This window comes from Trichechus manatus, unplaced genomic scaffold (assembly GCF_000243295.1).
Source record: "Trichechus manatus latirostris isolate Lorelei unplaced genomic scaffold, TriManLat1.0 scaffold00026, whole genome shotgun sequence".
NCBI lineage: Eukaryota > Metazoa > Chordata > Mammalia > Sirenia > Trichechidae > Trichechus > Trichechus manatus.
Window position 1 is genome coordinate 4,440,893 of NW_004443962.1, and position 21,574 is coordinate 4,462,466.

Below are 21,574 nucleotides of genomic sequence, written 5' to 3' on the forward strand. Positions count from 1 at the left end.
AAAACCTGAAACAAGTGATTCTCCCAAAGAAGTGTCTGCTGCAGGATGGGGGTACCTGGATTCAGGTCTCCCAGAATATGCCTTTACCGTCAACAGGACAAGATTGTTACCTTTAACAGGATTGTTCAGTGCTTTGTTTTTTTCAGCACAACTGCTTAAGGATTCCCAAGCATAAGCTTCTAATTAAGAACTCACAATAATTAATCCAATTCAGAATCTACTGTGAGTACAGCATGGCAGCAAGTTTATTGTTAGGCTAGTAAGGTAACAAGGTGGTATACAGCTAAGTGTTTGGGCCACATTTTCTTGAGTTCCCCTCCAATGGCTTCTGCTCTCCTCCTTCCCTTCCGGTATTTGAAATGGTTCATCCTGGTGGTTGGTTGGCTTTCATTGCGGGGTGGGATGGGGTGGGGAAAAGCAAAGCAAAAGAAGTAACATGGAGTGGACCCAGCCTTCCTTCAGAGCCTGGTTACAGGAACTCGGGGCAGTTCACCTGGTCTGTGTTGGTCATTTTATCGATGGCAATGTTGTTAGAAGTCAGGATATCTTTTAGATAGGTCACTGTTTCTGGAGGGAGAAAACGGTTTCGTCCCAAGATCCAAACATGATCCATGTGAAAAAGCCAGAGGAATGTGGTACAGGAGTACACGAGGGCGTAGTTCTCATAGTCGGTGGCCAGGACCCAGTATGGTGCTGACGGCATCACTAAGAACCGGAGGAGGGAGGCATTAGGAGGGACCAGCACGAGAGAAACTTTCATCTCCAGGACCCTGGAAGCCAGGCTCCGGGGTCCTGTTTTTTCTAGATCAGTGATTCTTAGCTCTGATTTCATGTTGGAATCGTCTGGGAGCTTAAAAAGTACTGGGACCATTGCTCCCCACCGCTCGCCAGATTCCGACTGTGTGTGATTGGTGCTTTTAAAGGCTCTCTAGTGATTATAATATGCAGTTGGAGTTAAGAACCATTGTCTATCCTTCCTCCTTGATAACAGGTTGGTCTCTGGAAGCCCATCATAACTGGAATGTTTAGCTAGACCCCTTGGACTAAAAGGTTGCTCCTGGTACCAGTGCACATGGAGGTACCACTTAGCTAAGTGGAGTCAAGCATGTAAGATCAGGGGCCCCAGGCTCTTCTAATCTGTACCACCTTCCTCCAGAACCTGCCTAAAAGAGGAGCAGAGCCAATGTTTGGCTTTATTTTTTCTGCATGACCTTTGAAAATCTGTCCACCATTTAGACTATGGTAAATCAGTTGGTAACAGGTTATAAGCTCTTCCTCACAACATGCCATGTGTCTCTCTTTATTCATTGAATGACATCTATAAAGTGTTGAAAGGCCAAGATTAAAGGGGCCCTTAAGTGGAGAGATAGAGGATTCCTCTCTATCTGGATCCAGAAATTTCCTCAGTCAGCCAAGGTGCAAGCCAAGGAAAACTCAAAGCCCAGCTTGTTAAAGTTAACTGGAAGATGCACCCAAATGGGATGAAACTGCAATGATCCCATAAGAACAAAAGATTTAGACCCATATGCAATCAGGGGTAATTTGCTTTTCTGAGTTTTAAGGATTCTACTTCCTGTACTCAAAAATAATCCCTATGTTTGCCAAGTCAAAATCAGATCTCAGCATTCAAGAAAGACCATGAGAAGCGCTTGGACAAAGGAGGTAGTGTGTGAGTTGTTAGAGCTTTTCTGGGTGTCAGGGACCCAGCTGGTTGTCAGGAGATGGTTCAGATGACCACCCACCCAGAACCCTCCTACCTCTGGGACTTTTGACCTGTTTGTAAATACAGAAGGACAAACTTGGAGGAAGTCTGGACAGAAGCTTGGACAGACTGAAGGGCCTGGATTGAGTGTTGTTTCTGAATTGCTTGGTGCCCCGCCTGCCTGCCTCACTCACGAGAGCATATATTCATCATACATGTCCTATCTTTGCATTTTAGCTGCTTTGCATATTCCCACCTGGACTGAGGGCTCTTCAGCCCAGAGAAATTTGGGGAAAATATGTCTCTAGTTCTTCCAGAGCAGCATGATGCTCCACCCTGCACACACCTGGGTGTGCATATTCTGTTCTCCTCTCACAGGGTCCAGCTCTCAAGAATAAATTTATGCACTATTTCCTTTTAGTACAGAACACATCCATGTCTCTGTCTTTATTACAAAACTTCAGCAACCTCGTGGTGCAGTGGTCAAGAACTATAGCTGCTAACTGAAAGGTCAGCAATTCGAATCCACCAGCCGCTCCTTGGAAACCCTGTGGGGCAGTTTTACTCTGTCCTATAGGGTCGCTATGAGTTGGAATCGACTCAAAGGCAACGGGTTTTTTTTTTTTTTTTTGATTGCCTATAGAGGAAGCTTCAAACTCTCTAACATGACATTCGAGGCCCTCCGGCCTTATTTCCTACTCTGCGTACGCTCCCATGATTCAGGCTTCTTTCTCCAGGCTTTTTCTCATGCTGTTCCCTCCACTTGGAATGTTCTTTCTCGTAATCACCCATACGCCCTACAAGACCCAATGGAAACGTCCGATCCCTCCATCCAGAATAAATCTCTCCCCTCTCTGCTTCCCCAGCCAACAGCTTGTGTCTCTCTTTTAGCTCCAGTCACAGGTTTCCTTACAAAGATTGTGCACATAGTATTTGACCTTCACTTCCAGCCCATCCCTAATCAGTGTTATGGGACAAATAATCAAGAGTTTGGAGACCTAGGTTTTAGTCCCAATTCTGCCCATTCATGGACCTTGCGTACATTACCCAGCCTTCCTGTGCTTCAGCTTTCTTCCCTGTAGAAATAACAAGGAAACCAATGTTTACAAAGCCCTTTACAGTTTACAGAGCGCGTGTTACCTACTTCATCTTTACCAAACGGGGCAGTTTTTCCTGACTTCTAGACGTGAAGTTAGTTGTTGGGAGTCACATGTGTGGGGGGAACTGTTTTCTCCTTCTCTATAAAACAAGAACTGCTCCTCTGCCTCCACTTTAGGGACTTGATCCACTGTGATGGTAGCTGGGGGCAGAAGGAGGCATTCCTGTGATTTCAGTGTCTGCCCACAGGTGGGGAGAGGCACTTCCAGGCACTTTCGACATGAGAAAGCCTCACAGTTTTGAGCCGAGCCCTCCAGTGTATCTGTAAAACCAAAACCAGACCCTTTGCCGTCAAGTCGATTCCGACTCATAGCGACCCTGTAGGACAGAGTAGACCTGCCCCGTAGGGTTTCCAAGGAGCAGCTGGTGGATTTGAACTGCTGACCTTTTGGTCAGCAGCTGTAACTATTAACCTCAGCACCACCAGGACGCCAGTGTATCTGTAGCAGCAAGAAAGCTAATATTTGGATCTTTCTCTGTTGCCTGTGCCCATGCCTTAGCTCTGAACTCCGAGGGCAGATGGCTGTGATTAAGTATCTCCCAGGGACCCCAACAATGTGACTAGAAAGCGGCAGCGCCAGGACTCAAACTTGCTTCACTCTGGCCATCTCTTGCCACCAAGTTTTTGCACATGCTAGTTGTTCTGCTAACATCTACTAGTTTGAGGGCCTCAGTTTCCTCTGGGACATGTCTTTCCTCTCCCTCACCCCCCACCCGCCGTTCAAGACTGACTTAGATCTCCTCCAGCTCCTGCCCTGTGATCGCCCATCTGGGCTTCCCCTATTGAAACACCTATTGTAGTTTTATTGTAAACCGTCTGGGTCTTATCAGATCCGCACTTGGATGTAACCTCCGTAAGGACAGGGGCCACGTCTGTTGTGCTCATCATTGCGTCTCCAGTGCATGGCATGTAGAAGGTGCTGGACAAATGATTATGGCCTGAATGGATGACACTCAGATGTGACAGGAGGGCTCCAACCCAGGGCATTGGCCTTCAGGGTCCTGCCCTTGAAACCTCCAGAGAGAAGTGGGTACTCACACCAGAAAAATTTGACTCCCAGCTTGGCGGGCTCCGTGAGGTTGACCTGGGTGGCCTCACCTTCAATTTGATTCACTGATCCATCCGGTCTGCAATAAATTAAAAAAAAACTGAACTCACTGAAAGCCAAAAAACAATGAAAGGATTTGTGATGCTGAGGACCACAGCGGCCAGTGTTGTGATTCTGGGGAAGAAAGGCTCTTACAGGCAGGTCAGACCCAGGCTCCATTCCCTGCCCTTACCTTCGTGACCGTCTCTGAGATCAGGCAGAGGAAGACAGTCTCGGGGTGACAAGAAGCAATAATTAAAGTGCTCCAGGACTGGATGATATGCCAGGTCCTTCTTGCACTGTTTTTTTAACTATGTGCAATGGCCTAAAAGTTCATTCCTGCTTCCAGGTTCCAAAGACAGTAAAAGAGAAGGGAACAAACAAACAAAATAACCCCAAAACAAAGAAATAAACTTTAAAATGAGAAGGGGCCAAAGGGGAAAAAAATGACTGATTTAAGTACTGAAAAGGATGAAACCAAGGGAGTTGAGAGATCTGCAAGCTGTTCCCCCTTTGGGCCCCAGTGACGTCATGTGATACAGTCTGTCACATGAAGATTATATGCCTGACCTCTGCAACCGATTCCAGTTAAACAAGCCTTCGACAGAGTGGGGGGGATTTTGAGGTGGGCCAGGCAAAAGCAGGCGGTGAGGACACATTTGCCTTATTTCAGTGATTCTCAGAGATGTTATATGTGAAATGTTCCTCTTACAATTGATGCCGTAAATAAAACGGTGGCGTGTTTTAAAATAGAAGGTGTCTTAGAATAGATTGAAGGGACCTGGCCTGTTTCTGGATAATTCCTAATGACCCATGAACCTGGGGAGCAAAGGGCCTGGGGATGGAGGCAGTGATGGGAGGGTGATCAGGTATCAGGGTGCTCTTCCTAGGAGTTGCCTGTCCATCAGTCCTGGGGGGAGGGGAGAAGCAGGTAAACAAATAGTAGAGTGACAGTGTGTGTTAGAAAGCCAGGAGCCTGTGGGCGGTGGTGATAGATGTCCTAGAAACAGACAAGGGAGGTGGGGAAATGCACTTATTGTCTGTTCATCGCTGTGCTTTCCCACCTGGACCTCGCGCAGCACGAAGGTGGTCCATTTGTATCTGCGTGCAGTAACTTAGCAACAAACCAGCCTCTTCTGAACAGACAGCTTTTTTCACCATCATTTATGTTTTATTCCCAAACAGTTTTCAAAACACCAGTCCCTGATCATAAACTCACAACTTGTTCATGGGGAAAATGCATTTGTGTTTTCAAGGGTAGCAGCAAATTAATAATAGCTAATGTTTGTTAAATGATTATTACGTGCTAGACACTGTTCTAAGTGCTTTACATATATTACCTCGTTTAATGCTCAAACAGCCCTGTGGAGGCAGGTTCTATTATTATTGCCAGTTTACAGATGGTGAACTGAGGTCTAGAGAATTAACTAAGCTAAGAACACATAGGTAGTAAGTGGCAGAGCCAGGGTTTGAAGCCAGGCAGCCCAACTCCAAAGACTGAACCCTTCGGTGTCCAACCCTGTGCCAGCTTTCTTGGCCTTCAAAGTCTCTGACATTGGCTAAGCGTATCCCCCTGCTCAGACTCCTTGCCACGCCTTCCACCCATTCTGAGTCCTCCTGAATGGAGAAAGGATACCATTTTCCTGAACTAACCCTTTTCCATACGCTCTTGTGTCTTAAACAGGTGCAACCCCAGGGGCAGAGCAACTAACAATCAGCATAGTTAGAGAGGACTCCTGGCCAACTCCAGGGGACAGGTGGGGAATCTCACGGGCTCCAGGATCTGTGTCATTGACAGACTCTTGGTCTTAGAATGGAACAAAATATTTGAAATGAGCTCATTGGAACTATCGGGGCCTAGAAAATCCCTATGAGACCTTCTGTTGTGTCTGCATCTCAATTCCTGGAGCCCTTCCCAGGCTCTGAAATGACCTGGATTTTTCCTTCGAGGCTTTGAAGATCCTGACTCAGTTTCTGTGGTTTATGCAGGCCAGGGAGTCAGCCACTGTGGTGTGGCTTACAGGAAGGTTAGTGGATAATGGGATAGCCACGGAGAGCCTCCCTGAGCCCATGAAACTTCCAGGCTGGGTTGTAGCTGTTTTCTTGGAGTTGAACAAAGTTCCCAGAGCCTGTAGGGAACAGGAAGGAGAACCCTTCATTCTCAGCCCCAAGAAAAGATTCTCCTGTCTTTCATACATCTTCTGTTCTTGTCCCTGTTTTATTTCTCCCTGGATGAAAATCTCAGCTTCATCACTTATAACTACATCATCCTTAAGCAAGTTGCTTCAACCTCTCTGCACCTCAGTTTCTTCATCTATAAAAATGGGGTTAATATTACCTACCTCAGGGTGTTATGGGGATTATAAATATATATACCAAAACCAAAAAACTGAACCCACTGCCGTTGAGTTGATTCTGACTCATAGCGACCCTGTAGGACAGAGTAGAACTGTCCCATAGGGTTTCCAAGGCTATAAATTTTTACGGAAGCAGACTGCCACATCTTTCTCCCGCAGAGCAACTCGTGTGTTCAAACCGTCGACCTTTCAGTTAGCAGCCGAGTGCTTTAACCACTGTGCCACCAGAGCACCTAGCTAAATAAATATATATATGCATATTTATATTTACACAGAATAGTGCCTTGCACATCAGAAATGCTCAATAAAGATTACTTACTCTTGTTTATTGTTGCCGTTACCTTTGTTGATTGGGGGTATGTAGGAGTTCTTACTGGGGCCCTTTTTAAGTTTATGTTCGCTTTCCAAAGTGTGAATTTTTGGATCAAATATCAATCTGTTAGAAGCCTTCAGCAATAGAAATGTACATTCCTATAGAGTATCCTGTTCACATAACTCAAGAGTGTGACTATGTATGTATTTGATTCTTGCTTGGTAAGAAGAGTTTTCTAACAGTTAAAGCCATCCAGAGATGTAATAACCTGTCCTGGAAGGCAGTGAGCTTCCAGTTGCTGGAAGTTTTCAAGGCTGGATGCCCTTCTGTCAGTAGATTTTATAGAGGGGCTTCTCTCTTGATTTGGAGGTCAGACAAGATGGTCCCTCATGTCCTTCTTGCTTTTTGCAATGAGGACAGGAACACTGTCAGTTTGGGTTACAGTTGAATCCCTAGAGCATCCCACAGGGTCTAATACACAGTAGGTGCTCAGCCAGTGGTTATGGAATGGAAGAGTGAACTCCAGCCCCCACCCCTGCCCCTGCCCCGCCCGAGTGCTCTTCTGAGGACCTGATGTGTGCAGGCAGGCCGCCCAGACCCAGCGCTGCTCACAGGCCCCCAGAACTCCTCTGCCAGGACACGCAGTTGCTCCAGGACAGCGCTGTGCAGGCTGCCTCTGGGCGGTGCGCAGCCTTTAAAACCACAGCCACTCACCTCACCTCCTGGTTTATCACTTTGACGTTTCCATTCTCCATTAGCGAGTAGTTGGCTTGGATGCAGCTTCCCTTCTCAAAGGTCACCGGGATCTTCTCAATTTCATACCATCTTCCAAGATACTATAGAGACAGCAACAGGCAGAGCAAAACCCTGTGGCTCCCTGGGGACCTGCCAGCTCATCCCCATTTTATCTTTCAGAAGCGGAGCCCTTCCCTGGGGAAGCCAGGCAAAATGGGCTGCATTGTTCCCTGGCAACTGCAGCAAGAGATTGATTCAAACGGGAATAAAGTGAACTGGATGTGTGAGCCTGGGCCGAATGCCACATTCTGTTCCTAAAGTGCTCTTTATTTAGATGCGCTCTCAGGGTCCTCTCATCTTCAGCCAAAATCTATGCTAAACTCTAAATTCTGTTAAAGGAGGGTGTGTGTCTGGGTGATGTAAGGCGCTTTCCGCCTCAAGCATTTTAGGATTCTACAAGGCGTCTTTGGATTTTGTGCAAAGTCAGATTATGTTCGCTGTGGGGAGCTAGGACTCCAGGGTTGGTTGAGCCGTCCTTGAACAACCTTGCACAGGGAGTTGGTCACAAAGGCTTTTGTCAGGTGATCAGGCTTTGGAACACCTGTGTCATCCTCCCACTGGGTGCTTGCTGTTCATGCATAGCTTCAGGTGTACAGAGTCAACTTTAAAGGAAGTGTGCGATTATGCAGGTGACAGCCCTTTCATACTTCCACAAATTGCCCTCCTGGAGACCGTACTAATTTATAGCCTCTGTGGAGGGCAATTTGACCCAGCAGTTTCACTTCTGGGACTGTATCCTTCTGATACAGGAGATGGTGTGTATACATGGATATTCACTGCTGTGTTATTTGTAATGCTAAAAGAGTGGAAACAGCTCAAGTGAGCATTAGTAGGGAACTAGGTAAATAAATGAAGGCACACGTCATGCATCCTCTTTTAAAAGAGTAGTATGAAATTATCTCCAAGATATACTGAATAAAAAAAAATCTAAGTGTAAAATAATGCATGTATGATGCTATTTTTTGTGTAAAAATGGAGGAAAAGGTTATTATGTTCGTTTTCTATTGCTATTATAACAAATTACCACAAACTTAGCAGCTTAAAACTGCACATTTTTATCTTATAGTTCTGTAGGTTAGAAGTCTGACATGGGTCTTGCTGGACTGAAATCAGGATGTCAGCACAACTGTGTTCCTTTCTGGAGGCTCTAGGGGAGACTCTGTTTCTTTAGAGGCCACCCACACTCCTTGGCTTGTGGCCCCCTCCCAGCAATGACAAGTCAAATTTTCATATTGCTGTTTCTGACTCTTCTTCCATCATCACATCTTTCTCTGTCTCTCTGACCACAGCAGGAAAAGTTTTCTCTGCTTTTAAAGACTCACGTGATGAGACTGGGCCCACCTGGATAAACCAGGGTACTCTCCTTGGGTCAAGATCTATTACTTATATCTGCAAAGTCCCCTTTTCTCCATAAGGTAACATAATCATAGGTTTCAGTATTAGGACGTGGACACCTTTGGGAACCCATATTCTGCCTATTACACACACACACACACACACACACACATTCTTATATGTATAGATCATCTCCGAAAGAAACACAATAAATTGTTTTTACTGGTTGCCACTAGGGAGAGAAACTGGGGGGCTGAGGTACAGAAGTGGGAGGGAAAATTTTCCTTGTATACCCTTTTATGACTTCAGAATTTTAAAGTATGTAAATATATTTACCTAGTCAAAAATTAATTGAAATTATTTTTAGAAATTTAAATACATGTTACTCAGCAAAACAAAAGGAAAGAGATGTACTCATCTTCAAAAAGTCAGAACTTGAGAGTACACTGCAAACAAATGGCAGTATTGCCTTGGCCACATGACTCTTGGCTCAGACATGGTGTGTGCTGTGGAGTCGATTCCAGCTTGTAGCAGACAGGGTAAGACATAGGAAGAACAGAACTGCCCCATAGGTTTTCCTAGGCTGTAATCTCTACAGGAACAGATCGCCAGGTCTTTTTTCCTGCAGAGCTGCTGGTGGGTTCAAACCACCAACCTTTCACTTAGCAGCTGAGTGTTTAACCATTGCGCCACCAGGGCTATCTTGCTTTAATATACTCCCATGCTTAGGACCATAAAATTTCCACTCACTTATTAAAGCACAATTCTCGGTTAAAACCACCACACTTAGCATTCATTTAAAGCATGAAAGAATAGGGTTAAAGTTCAACTGGTTTCATAGGCATCCTCAAAAATAAAAAATAAAAACCTGCAGTTTGTATAGTGACTTAAAATAGTTCTATTAATGTCAAAGTGAGTTTAGTGCCCCACAGTTAAAACCACGGAAGCATGGTTTTCCCAGAAAAGAGGAAACTCAAGATGGAAAATGAGTTTTCTTGTCATGTTCCCTCATAATGTTTTATTATTTTTGCAAAGGCCTCTTAATCTTCCCGTTTATATACAGAGAATGCAGTGTTTAAAAAGAATCCTAGAAAGGAAGAAATAAAACTATCTCTACTTACAGATGGCATGATTTGTACATTAAAAAAAATACTAAGGAATCCACTAAAAAAAATTATTAGAATAAATGAAGTCAGTAAAGTTAAAGAATAAAAAAAAAAATCCGTTGTCATTCAGTCAGTTCTGACTCAAGGCAACTCCATGTGTTACAGAGTAGAACTGCTTCATAGGGTTTTCTTGGCTGTAATCTTTATGGAAACAGATGGCCAGGCCTTTCTTCTTTGGTGCTGCTGGGTGGGTGTGAACAGCCAACCTTAGATTAGTAGTTGAGTGCAAACCATTTGTGCCACCCAGGGACCTCAAAGGATAGATGATCAATATACAAAAATAATTATACATTTGAACAATCTGAGAATGAAATTAAGAAAACAATTCCATTTACAATAGCATCAAAGGAAATACTAAGGAATAAATTTAATAAAAGAAGTGTAAAACTTATACTCTGAAAACTACAAAACATGGTTGAAAGAAGTTAAAGAAAAGCTAAGTAAATGGAAAGACATCCAATGTTCATGGATCAGATTTAATGTTATTAAGATGGCAATACTCCCTAAACTGATCTACAAATTCAGTGTAATCTATCAAAACTCCAGATTCCTTCTTTGCAGAAATTTGACAAGCTGATCCTAAAATTCATATGGAAACGCAGAGGACCCAAAATAGTCAAAACAGTCTCGAAAAAGAAGAACAAAGTTGGAGGATTCATACTTCCTGACTTCAAAACATACTACAAAGCTATAATAATCAAGACTGTGTGGTACTGCTGTAAGGATAGACATATAGATCAATGGAATAGAATTCAGAGTGCAGAAATAAACTCACATTTACAGCTAATTGATTTTCCACAAGGGTGCCAAGGCTGTTCAATGGCTGTGGAGAAACTGGAACCCTTATATCTTGCTGACGGAAGTGCAGAATGGTGCAGCTGTTTTGGAAAACAGTCTAGCCATTTCTCAAAAGGTTAAACATGAACTTTCCATGTGACCTAGCAATTTCACTCCTGGTATATATCCAAGAAAAAGTCCCCTGAGTAACACAATGGTTTGCTCTTGGCGACTAACCGAAAGGTTGGTGGTTTGAACCCACCCAGCATCACTATGGAGGAAAGGCCTGGAGATCTGCTGTAAAGATTGCTGTTGTTGTGTGCTGTCAAGTTGATTCTGACTCAAAGCGACCCTATAGTACAGAGTAGAACTGCCTCCTAGGGTTTCCTAGGTTTTAATCTTATGTGAGCAGATCGCCAGGTCTTTCCTCTTGCGGAGCAGCTGGTGGGTTTGAACCGCCAACCTTTCGGTCCAAAGCCAAGCGTTTAACCGTCGTGCCAACAGGGCTCCTTTCCGTAAAGATTACAGCCAAGAAAACCCTATGGAGCTTTGTTCTATTTTGAAACACATTGGGTCACCATGTGTCAGAACTGACTCTGTGGCAACAGACATATACCCAAGAGAAGTGAAAATATATGGTCACAAAAAAACTTGTACATAAATGTTCATAGCAGCATTATTCATAATAGTCAAGTAAAGTGGAAACATCCCAAATGATCAGTGGATAAATAAAGTGTGATCTAACCCATACAATAGAATATTATTTGGCAATAAAGAGGAAAAAAAGTACTGATACTGATATGTGCTACAACATGGACGAATCTTGAAAACGTGCTAAGTGAAAGAAGTCCATCACAAAAACCCACATATTGTAGATTCCATTTCTATGAAATGTCTAGAATAGGCAAATCTATAGAGACAAAAAAATAGATTATTGGCTGCCTGGGGCTGAGAGGGTTGGTGGAAATGGGGAGTGACTGTTAATAGGTGTGTGGCTTCTTTCTGAGGCAATGAAAATGTTGTAAACTGGATTGTGGTGATGGTTGTATAGTTCTGTGAGTACACTAAAAGCCACTGAATTGTACCCTTTAAATGGGTGAAGTGTATGATATGTAAACTAAATCTCAATAAAGCCCGTTATTTTTTAAAATCCTGTTTTAATTCTCATAGGACTTTTATAAATACAGACCAGTTATAATTTCCAAAGTGCCTTGGGATTGTTACCTAAAAAAGAAAATGAAAGTCAAATTCCCCAGATCTTTTCTGTAAAGACTCTTTGTGGTTTACCCAGGTTACTTAAATAAAGAAGTCAACCCTTAAAAAAATTAGTGGGGTAAGTCAGTGTAGACTTCAGCGTACCAGATCTCCCCTTCCTACCTCACCTGTGTAAGGTCTCCGCCATACTGATGGTGCTCCTTTCCCACCCCCCTCAGGCTTCAAGCCCTCTTTCCTCACACCTCTACCTAGCCCCAACTCCTGCGAAGTCCCAACCCTCATTCCCACTGAGGTGTGAGTGACTGATACAAACTTCAATGTTATTCTTACAACAGTATTACTCCTTAAAAGAGATCCAAACCTTCTGCTAAGGAGAGGAGATCTGAAGGGCGGGATACCAGGCATGAGTTAGCAGCAGTCATGTCATCCAGCAGCTGTGTCTCCACTGCTCCCTCTCCACTGTCACATATATGCATAGGAAGGCTGGGCCTGATGCCAGGAGGAAGGACCAGACATGGGGGACCTGGTTTTACTGATACCTTTTTTAGTGCAGGTAACAAAGCCCCTTGAGTTCTGGCTTCCCCTAGGCCCTACTAGGGTAACCTTTGAGCATCCCGCATTGCTGGGAAGCCTAGTTTAGAATCCCACTCTGCATGTACTAGCCGGGTGATTTGTATAGGTTACAAGCTCTGTGACATTGCAGTTTCTTTCTCTGCAGAATGGGCATAATAGTACTGTAGCAGCTGCTGGTGGTGCTGCATCCCCTATCCTCAGCCCACCTCTGGGTTTACCTCAGGCATGGTGGACAGTTCCCACTTACACTGCAGCTCCCCACCTCCGGTCCTGGTGTCTCTCTCTTTCTTTGCCCAAAGGCTTTGCCAGTGTCATAGGAGCTCCCAAGGACCCTGCATCTGTCAGTGGGACAATCAGAGGTGCCTTCCACACATTTCCTCAGAGGGTTCCAGCAGGATTGAGCCTCGTTGTTCACTGAGTAACCCCCTCATGAATACACCCTCTGTTCTTTCCTGCCTTCCCTATCTCACTTTCCCCACAAGCCCACTCATGCTTCCTGGGATCATCTTCCCAAAACTATCTGTCCCCCAGTCCTTGGCTCAGAGTGTGCTTTGGGGGCCCCCAAAATAGGACAAGTGCCTGCACCACAGGCTTGCTGTGATGAGGAAAGCAGAATAGTAACACTGAGGAAGGCAGAATAGTGATGCTGAACTTGGCAGGGGGCTTATTCCAAGGGGAGATATCAAAACAAAGGAGAGTTTAGCCTTTTACCACACCTTGTTCACGTCAAAATTCTCCTGCACGGGAGGATTCGGGCATCTCCCAGGATGGAATGCCTGTCCCTTTGCCGCACCCACGAAGAGACCAGCCAGGGTGGAAAGCAGCAACAGCATCGGCACCATCTTGGGGTCAGGTGGTTGCAGATGGAACCTGGAGTTGGGGAGACCAAAGCACCTGGAGTAGTTCTAAGCCTCCTCTGGACGTGCAGTCACTGGAGAGAGATTTCCTGTGCTTGCCTAGTTCTGCAGGCTGTCCTCCCTCCTGGCCTCTGAACCAACCCCTCCGCTTTGGGTCTGCCTGAATTGTTACTTCCCGTCAGCCCTCCCTAACTCCCCAATTAGGGCTTGTTCTCTCTCTCCAGAGCCTGGTGTACCTTCGTTAGAACACTCTGCCTGGTCTCAGAATTCATTGGGTTTATTTTGCTCCTCCTGCCGTGCCCCCAGTTATGCATTTCTCCAGGATGGGCACCTGTCTGAATCTTCTCTGAATCACCCACAGAACCTAGCAGAGTCAGGCTCTAGATACTTGTTGTGTGAATAGAAACAATGTAGAGGAATAGGCCCAGGAGGAGACTGGAGCTTCCGTGAACCATGAAATTAAAAAAAGGCATGTACAGCAAACACTGAGTGTTCTATACAATCCTCACAAGGGAAATGCCTTGCCTGACCTGTCCCCTCTAACCGTCCCCATCCCCCATCTTGCTGGGCTGTTCTGACAACCCAAGAGTAGGCCTGGAACCTTAACAGGGAGTAGCATACTGGGGACTCCAGAGTCACCCTGACTGGGTTCAAATTCTGCCACATACTGTGTATGTTGTTAGCTTCTGTGGAGTCAGTCCTCGACTCATGGCCACCCCACGTACAATGGGATCTGACCATTAAATCCATAGGGTTTTCTCTGGCTGATTTTCAGAAGTAGTTCGCCAGGCCTTTCTTCCTAGTCTGTCTTAGTCTGGAAGAGTTAGTCTGGAAGCTCCACTGAAACCTGTTCAGCTTCAGCATCATAGCATCTGTTACTTCCACTTCACTTGAAGAGCAGTGGTGAGGAATCAAACTCAGGCCTCCCGTAGGGAAGGTGAGAATTCTACCACTGAACCACCGCTACCCCCCATACTGTGTATAACTGTGTCCAATTTATGCCTTAGTTTTCATGTGTCTTGAGTAGAAATCATAATCATACCTAGCTCGTGAAGTTCTGTGAGGATTAAATGAGGCCTTATATGGGGGGCACTAAGAGCAGTGTCTGACACAGAATAAGTGCTCAGTAAGTGCTAATTGTTAGTACCATGAAAAGCAGAAACAAATGACTATGTTTCCTGAATTCCTTTGTTGTTGACCTTCTGTGGGGGCAGTTTTAGTAGACGATGCACTTTTAACCAGAGAAGGACTGGTAGCTGATGTGTAGCTAACTGTGCAGCAAGCTCTGAGGAGGGGCAGAGGGGCTGGGGGTGGGAGGCTGCACCGTGGGTGGAAGGGGATGGCTGTCCCAGCTCCTCCCCTGCTTCTTTTGCTGACTTATTTTCAGTTTGTTCCCTTCCTTGTGACTCCTTGCCTGTAGCTGCACACACGAGCTATTTTCAGCTCTTTGCCTTTCTTCCTGTGATGAAGATGACCGAGTCAAGGCAAGCAGAATGTTCTCAGATCTGAGCATTTAAAAGGATGTGTCATAACAGGGATAATTATAACCACTTTATGATGAGTCTCTAAACTTCCAAATAACCTTTAATAATCAATAGCTTTTCTTCTGAAGTTTTGTTGCCTGTTTCAAAAGAACAGTTACATAATGAGTAAAAGCTGCCAGCTGGGGGTGGTGGGGTAGAGGGGTGGTTGCTGAGGCCCCAGACCACCTTCCTTATCTCTGAGGTTCCTTTTCTTAGTCAGTTCCTACTGCTATATAAACAACACCTGTCTTTTTTTTTTTTAATAAAAATATATAATTTATTTTATTTTTGTTGTTGAGATTATACACAGCAAAACATACACCAGTTCAACAGTTTCTACATGTACAATTCAGTGACACTGATTAGATTCTTTGAGTTGTGTAACCATTCTCACCCTCCTTTTCCGAGTTGTTCCTCTTCCATTAACAAATACTCACTGCCCCCTGTGTTTCCTATCTCATCTTTCAAGTTGCTGTTGTCAGCTTGATCCCATATAGATAGATCTTAAAAGAGTGCAATGCTCAAGGCAGATCTTTTTTGCTAGTTAAGCTAAACTATTGTTTGATTTTAAGAATACTTCAAGGGATATTTTTGGTTTAAGGTTTAAAGATTATCTCTGGGCAATAGTTTCAGAGGTTCATCCAGCCTTCATGGCTCCAGAAAGTCTGAATTCCATGAGAATTTGAAATTCTGTTTTACATGTCCCCCCTTTTGATCAGGATTCTTGTATAGAACCTTTGATCAAACTGAATAACACCTGTCTTTTAAGCTTCTTTGGGACCATGGCTTTACAGAAATTCAGCCTCTACCCACAAAAATGTCAAGATTTTTAGAATCACTGGAGTTCTACTCTTGGCCCCTCAGTAGGCCCCAAGTTAAGAACCTTGTCCAGATGGTCTAACCTCAAAAGTTGGCCACACATTATGCACATTCTACTGGGCCCTCAAAACTGAATGGGATTTTTGAGGTCATCTATCCAACCCCTGAGTGGCACAAATGGTTTGTGCTCAACTGCTAACCTAAAGATTGGCAGTTTGGACCTACTTAGCAGTGCTTCAGAAGAAAGGCCTGGTGATCTGTTTCTGTAAAGATTACAGCCAAGAAAACCCTATGGAGAAGTTCTACTCTGTAATGCATAGGGTCGCCATGGGTTGGAATCGACCTAATGGCAGTGGGTTTGGTTTTTTTCATCCAACCCCTTCCTCCTCTCCCCCAGATGTACAGGTGAACCCCTGAGGGGGCAGAGAACTGGGAGTCAGGCCCCATCTTCTGCCCCCCAGCCTGCAGTGGCCCTGCACAATACTTCCTCCTGTACCACTTTTGGTGGCTTTCAATAATCACCTACCTCTGTAACCTGCTGAGTCTCGGTTCACATGTGACAGTTACAACAAAAGTCAGCGCTACATCTTAGTCTGACAGATGCCTTATTACAAAATGTTCTATTGTGAGCTGAAACATTTTCTGTTGCTCTGTAGGAGGATTCCAGAGCAAGGCTGATTCCCCTGGAGTGCATCTCTTCTGAAGATGCCTCTTTGTTTACTGTAGTTTTATTCCTATGTTAGAACTTGTGAAAGAGTTGATGCCATACCTGACTTTTTTCAATGCCTCTTCCATTCTAACTCACCCAACACTTTCTGAGCCCCTTCTGAGGATAAAGCACATTACTAATGCAGAGCTATGCTCTTGGGAAAAATACAGATTATATATGATATATTTTTGCATCCTCTTCTGATGCCAGTTGGAAGATAGTGAGGAGAGTTTAAATAATTTGAAATTAATATTATTTAAATATTAAATAATTAAAAATAATTCCAATAAGGTTATGGTGCATTTGCCCTGGGCAGGGCCCTAACTGTGTAGATTGCGGCTCACACTCATTTCACTTTCGCCTCCTGTCCCAGAAGCCCTATCTCCAGTGATTTACTGTGATCTATACACATCATCTCCATAACACCTTATATGAGAGGTACCTGAGCTGACATTCTCTTTATACTCTGTGAGACTAATTTGCCCAGGTTACTTCCCGGTAAGCTGCCAAGCCAGAATTTACCCCCAGGTATCCTAGGAGCCGTGTTATTACCCACATCACCACACTGGTGGGTGTTCAGGACACAGAGAAAAGTAGAACCTAGTCCCTGATCTCAAGAAACTACAGAGCATTAAAGGACTAGATTTTTAGATTTCACACAAACAAAATGCACACCCACAATTAAATGGGTCTTAAAATCCATTTAGCCATTGAATCTAACACAGAAATATATCTTCAGAAGAAAATATTTTTGTGCCATATTGTTCAATACATTTCCTTATTCATGTAATTAATTCTAGCTAAATTTGCAGTTAATTTTACTGTACTGCACAGTTGGATGACTACTCCCTGAGAATTCATCTGGTATTGGAGACAATTTTCTCATTGTCTCATTTGTCATGGGCGGATAGAATAATGCAAGCAGAAGACTTTGGGGTGAGTCAGCTCTGGGTTTGCACCCCAGCTCTGACACTGTTTGGCAGTCTTATCTTAGACCTGTTGCCTATTGCATCTGAACTCAGTTTCCTCACCTGAAAAATGGCCCTAGTAATAGCTGTCTTGTAAGGCTGTTGTGAGGAAAAAGAGACCAAGTCTAAAAAGTGACTGGAACAAGCCCTCAATCAGTGGTAGTACTATTTTTAGCCAAAAAGGGACAGTAGAAAGTCAAGACAGTCTTCATTTTAAACATTATCTGTCATGATTGAAAATTAAACCTACATACCTTTTTTTTTATCAAAGTGAAGGCAGTTTCCACCTGCAAGTCATCCAAGTTGAGATGCCTGTTTTGGTGGCTGGCTTCTCCCAGCTCACTTTATAAGCTTCATCAGGTCACTGATGGTTAATTTTAATGCATGCCACACCCCCTACAGTTTGGGAAGGCTGGCCTGAAAGCTTAGCTCTGTATGAAACAAAGATGGGATGTTTTGTCCATCCCCCCCGCCCCCACAATTTCCGTCGCAGCTGCTCCCTGAAGAAGAAACAATGAGATACTGTTTGTGTGTGTATGAGAGAGAGAGACAGACAGAGAAAGTGCATTTTCATTCAAAACATCTTTTTTGCTCCATGGATTTTCTTATTTAATTTCCTCAGTCAGAAGGCAATTTAAGTTCCAGCATGGTAAGTTGCAATATGTTTTCAGACATCTGGTGTTTATTTTTCATTTTTGTGTAAATGGAAAGTCAACAATCCCAGTTCCTAAAATGGATCATGGACTCCACCCCATGTGGTCCCTGGCCTGGAATGTGACTCAGGCAACAGAGCCACAGTTAGGAATCAGAGGCGGCTTTGCATGTGATCGTGAGCAAGGCACCGCTTCTCTGAGCCTCAGTCTCCCCACCGTGAAGTTGTTGTTGTTAGTTGCCTTCCAATCGGCCGCAGTTCATGGCGGTCTTAAGTGTAACAGAACAAAACGTTGCCCGCTCCTATGCTATCTTCATGATCTTTGGTATACTGGAGTCCATTGTTTTGGCTACTGTGTTAATCCCTCTCATTGAGGGTTTCCCTCTTTTTCACTGACCCTCTACTTTACCATTCATGATGTCCTTTTCTAGTGTCTGGGCTTTCCTGATGACGTGTCATTTCTGTCTCCACCAGAGTTGGATGTGTAGAGAGATACGAGTTCTGCAACAGTTGGGGCCAAAAACTGAGAACACCAAATGTATCTTCTGCAGCTCTTCTCCCCATACCCTTTATAACCCTCCCAGCTACATATTTAATGCAGCCTTTTACTGTTTGGGGGGAGGGAAGTAGGGAGGGGTAGGAAAGTGGGGGTAAGGGTGGGGGGGTGAGGGCGCTGCGATTTAAACCCATGGGCACTTTTAGTTGAAGCCTGGTGTCTCCTTGTGGAATGAACAGTGTTGACTCTAGTGAATGGAAATTCTATGCCTTTGTGATAGGCAGGAGGTATTTTTAGTGGCATATAGATAAGACGGTGCCTTGTCTTCATAAACTTAGATTCCTAAATAAAATTCATTCTCGAATTTGTAAGCAATAAAGAGAATTTACAGCACTGGGCCTTACAAACGTTAAGAGAAACAAGAGTGTCAAGGATTGAGTTATTTCCCCCAAAAATGTGTGTTTCAGTTTGGCTGGGCCATGATTCCCAGTATTGTGTGGTTATCCTCCATTTTGTGATTGTAATTTTACGTTAAAGAGGATTAAGGTGGGATTGTAACACCCTTAGTAAGGTCACATCCCTGATCCAATGTAAAGGGAGTTTCCCTGTGGTGTGGCCTGCACCACCTTTTATCTTACAAGAGGTAAAAGGAAAGGGAAGCAAGCAGAGAGTTGGGGACCTCATATCATCAAGAAAGCAGCGCCAGGAGCAGAGTGGGTCCTTTGAACCCAGAGTCCCTGTGCCTGAGAAGCTCCTCAACCAGGAGGAGAGATGAGAAAGACCTTCCTCCAGAGCCAACCGAGAGAGAAAGCCTCCCCCTGGAGCTGATGCTCTGAATTTGGACTTTTAGCCTACTTTACCGTGAGGAAATAAATTTCTCTTTGTTAAAGCCATCCACTTGTGGTATTTCTGTTACAGCAGCACTAGCTAACTAAGACAGAGTAACAACAGTGAATCTTCAACATACTAAACTTTGAGAGCTCAGAAAGAATTCCTGTTTCTCTTTGCTGTACTTGCCTGCAAGGCTTCGCCCTTAGAGCTCTGCATGGCCTCTGGCATATACTTCATACCCCTGATCAAATGGGTCAGGAAGACCTCTCAAAGGCCTTCCTGACTCTTCAAAAATGGTAGTGTCATCACTTTATCTGCTCCATTATATCTTTACCTGAAATTATGTTCTTTATTTTTATATTTTCTTACGTTTTTACCACTAGGACATAAGCTCCACGAGAGCAGAGGAGATTTGGCTCATTTACTCACTGCTGTGGAGTCCCTGGGTAGCACAAAAGGTTAAGTGCTCAGCTACTAACTGAAAGGTTGGAGATTCGAGTCCACCCTGAAGCACCTCTGAAGAAAGTCCTGGAGATCTACTTCTGAAAAATCAGCCATTGAAAACCCTATGGAGCATAGTTCTGCTCTGACACACATTGGACCACCAGGAGTTGGAATCGACTTTATGACAACTGTTTTTTTTTTTTTTTGCCTCACTGTTTTTTTGCCTCAGTGTCTAGAGAGAGCACATATAAGCGCTCAATGAATATGTGTAAATTCAGTAGATGCTTTTCAGAGAATTTACTGAGTATTCTAAGATGTGCCAAAGGAACCGGGGGTAATATTCAAGACGCTTCTGTTGAAGTTGTTTTCCTGGGGGGGTTGTTGTTGTTGGGTGCCATCTACTCGATTCTGACTCATGCGACTCCATATGACAGAGTGGAACTGCCCCACAGGGTTTTCAAGGCTGTAGTCTTTATGGGAGCAGATCACCAGGTCTTTCTTCTGCAGAGCCATTGAGTGGGCTCGAACCGCTAACCTAGCTTACCCATTGTGCCACCAGGGCGCCTTTCCTAGGAAAGTATTAGTATGTAAGTTCCTGTATCTTCCTTACTTGCATCGCATTTGTTACCAAGAATCGCTTGCCCTTGAAGAAATACACAATCTGTCTTCATGAAGAGTATTTCTTACTATTCTAAATAGTAGCATAGTTTTCCCCCAAGGAATGTTGCGAGAGTTTCCAAATGTGTAAGTAGGAGGTCAATACATCTGTGTATTTTATCCCTCAGCATTGAATCAGTAACTGTGGAATTGAAGACACTAAGAGTCTCAGCAGGAGAAAAATCACATTATCTTTCTGAGCCTCGGTGTATTTTTTCTGATAAATATTGGCAAATGATATAATTTAGGGAAATTCTTTATTTACATGTTTCTGGAATGTAGAGCCAATCACAAGTTCTTAATCATAAAACAAACCAGACCTATGTTCAAAACAAATATTTATTTTTTAATCACAAAATAATGCATGTTTGTTGTAAACAATTAAAGTAGTATGGAAATGTAAAAACCCATTGCCGTCAAGTTGATTCCAACTCATAGTGATCCTATAGGTAGGACTCATAAAATGTAAACCCATTATAATACCACACCCCAGAGATAACAGTTGTTACATTTGATTTATTCTTCTAGATATCTGTGCATAGATCCTAACATATTAACAATAATAGTAACATTATCTAGTATTTTGAAACTTGCTTTTTTAATGTAACAATGTAGCTCTCCGTATCTGTACACATAGATCTACCTCCTTCTTTTACCTGCTGCAAAACCCTGCTTGTAAAAGACAGCGCATTTCTTTAAGGAGACAGCTTGTGGTTTTACTGGAAAGTGGCACTTTGGCCTGGTGATCTTTAATCATAAAGGTGATTGCCTCAATAGCTTTCACTGTAAGACCCATAGGGAAGATGAGATTATTTTGGTGAACTCTGTGGCAAGAAATAGAGAAGTATTCCACCTTATCAAAAAAGAAAAAAAAGTTTTCCTAGTGAAAACCTGTAGTGGTTCTTTCTACTATCAGTCATTTTGCAATGCCCTTCTACGGTGATTTTTCTCTTCTCTGTTAAAATAATAGGGGGAACACAGCTGTACTTTTCATGTGAAAACCCAGAGACAGTGTTCAATAACACGTATTCACTGCCTGAGACTTGGCTCAAACGCCCCACTTTCTGGGACGTCTTTGTGGATTCTCACCCCACCCCATGCAGTGCGCCTCCCTCGCCGCTTTGTGTTTCCACCGCACG

General features: G+C 43.9%; 1 protein-coding gene across 1 annotated transcript; it reads right to left on the minus strand.

The window, feature by feature from the left end:
- Positions 1–366: 366 nt before the first annotated feature.
- APOD (apolipoprotein D) lies at positions 367–17,740 on the minus strand. Its single transcript, XM_004373576.3, has 5 exons — positions 17,610–17,740; positions 13,196–13,349; positions 7,333–7,454; positions 3,900–3,988; positions 367–705 (listed from the first exon to the last, which is right to left on the minus strand). The coding sequence occupies exons 2-5, from the start codon at positions 13,319–13,321 to the stop codon at positions 470–472; spliced, it is 573 nt and encodes a 190-aa protein (XP_004373633.1). The 5' UTR covers positions 13,322–13,349; positions 17,610–17,740; the 3' UTR covers positions 367–469.
- Between the last annotated feature and the right edge of the window lie 3,834 nt (positions 17,741–21,574).

Coding starts and splice junctions, on each gene's coding strand:
- APOD (XM_004373576.3), bottom strand. CDS start 13,321: ATGGTGCCGATGCTGTTGCTGCTTTCCACCCTGGCTGGTCTCTTCGTG. Junction 7,455..13,195: donor AGAATTTTGACGTGAACAAG/GTGTGGTAAAAG, acceptor CTGTCTCTATAG/TATCTTGGAAGATGGTATGA. Junction 706..3,899: donor GGGAGTCAAATTTTTCTGGT/GTGAGTACCCAC, acceptor TCCGGTTCTTAG/TGATGCCGTCAGCACCATAC.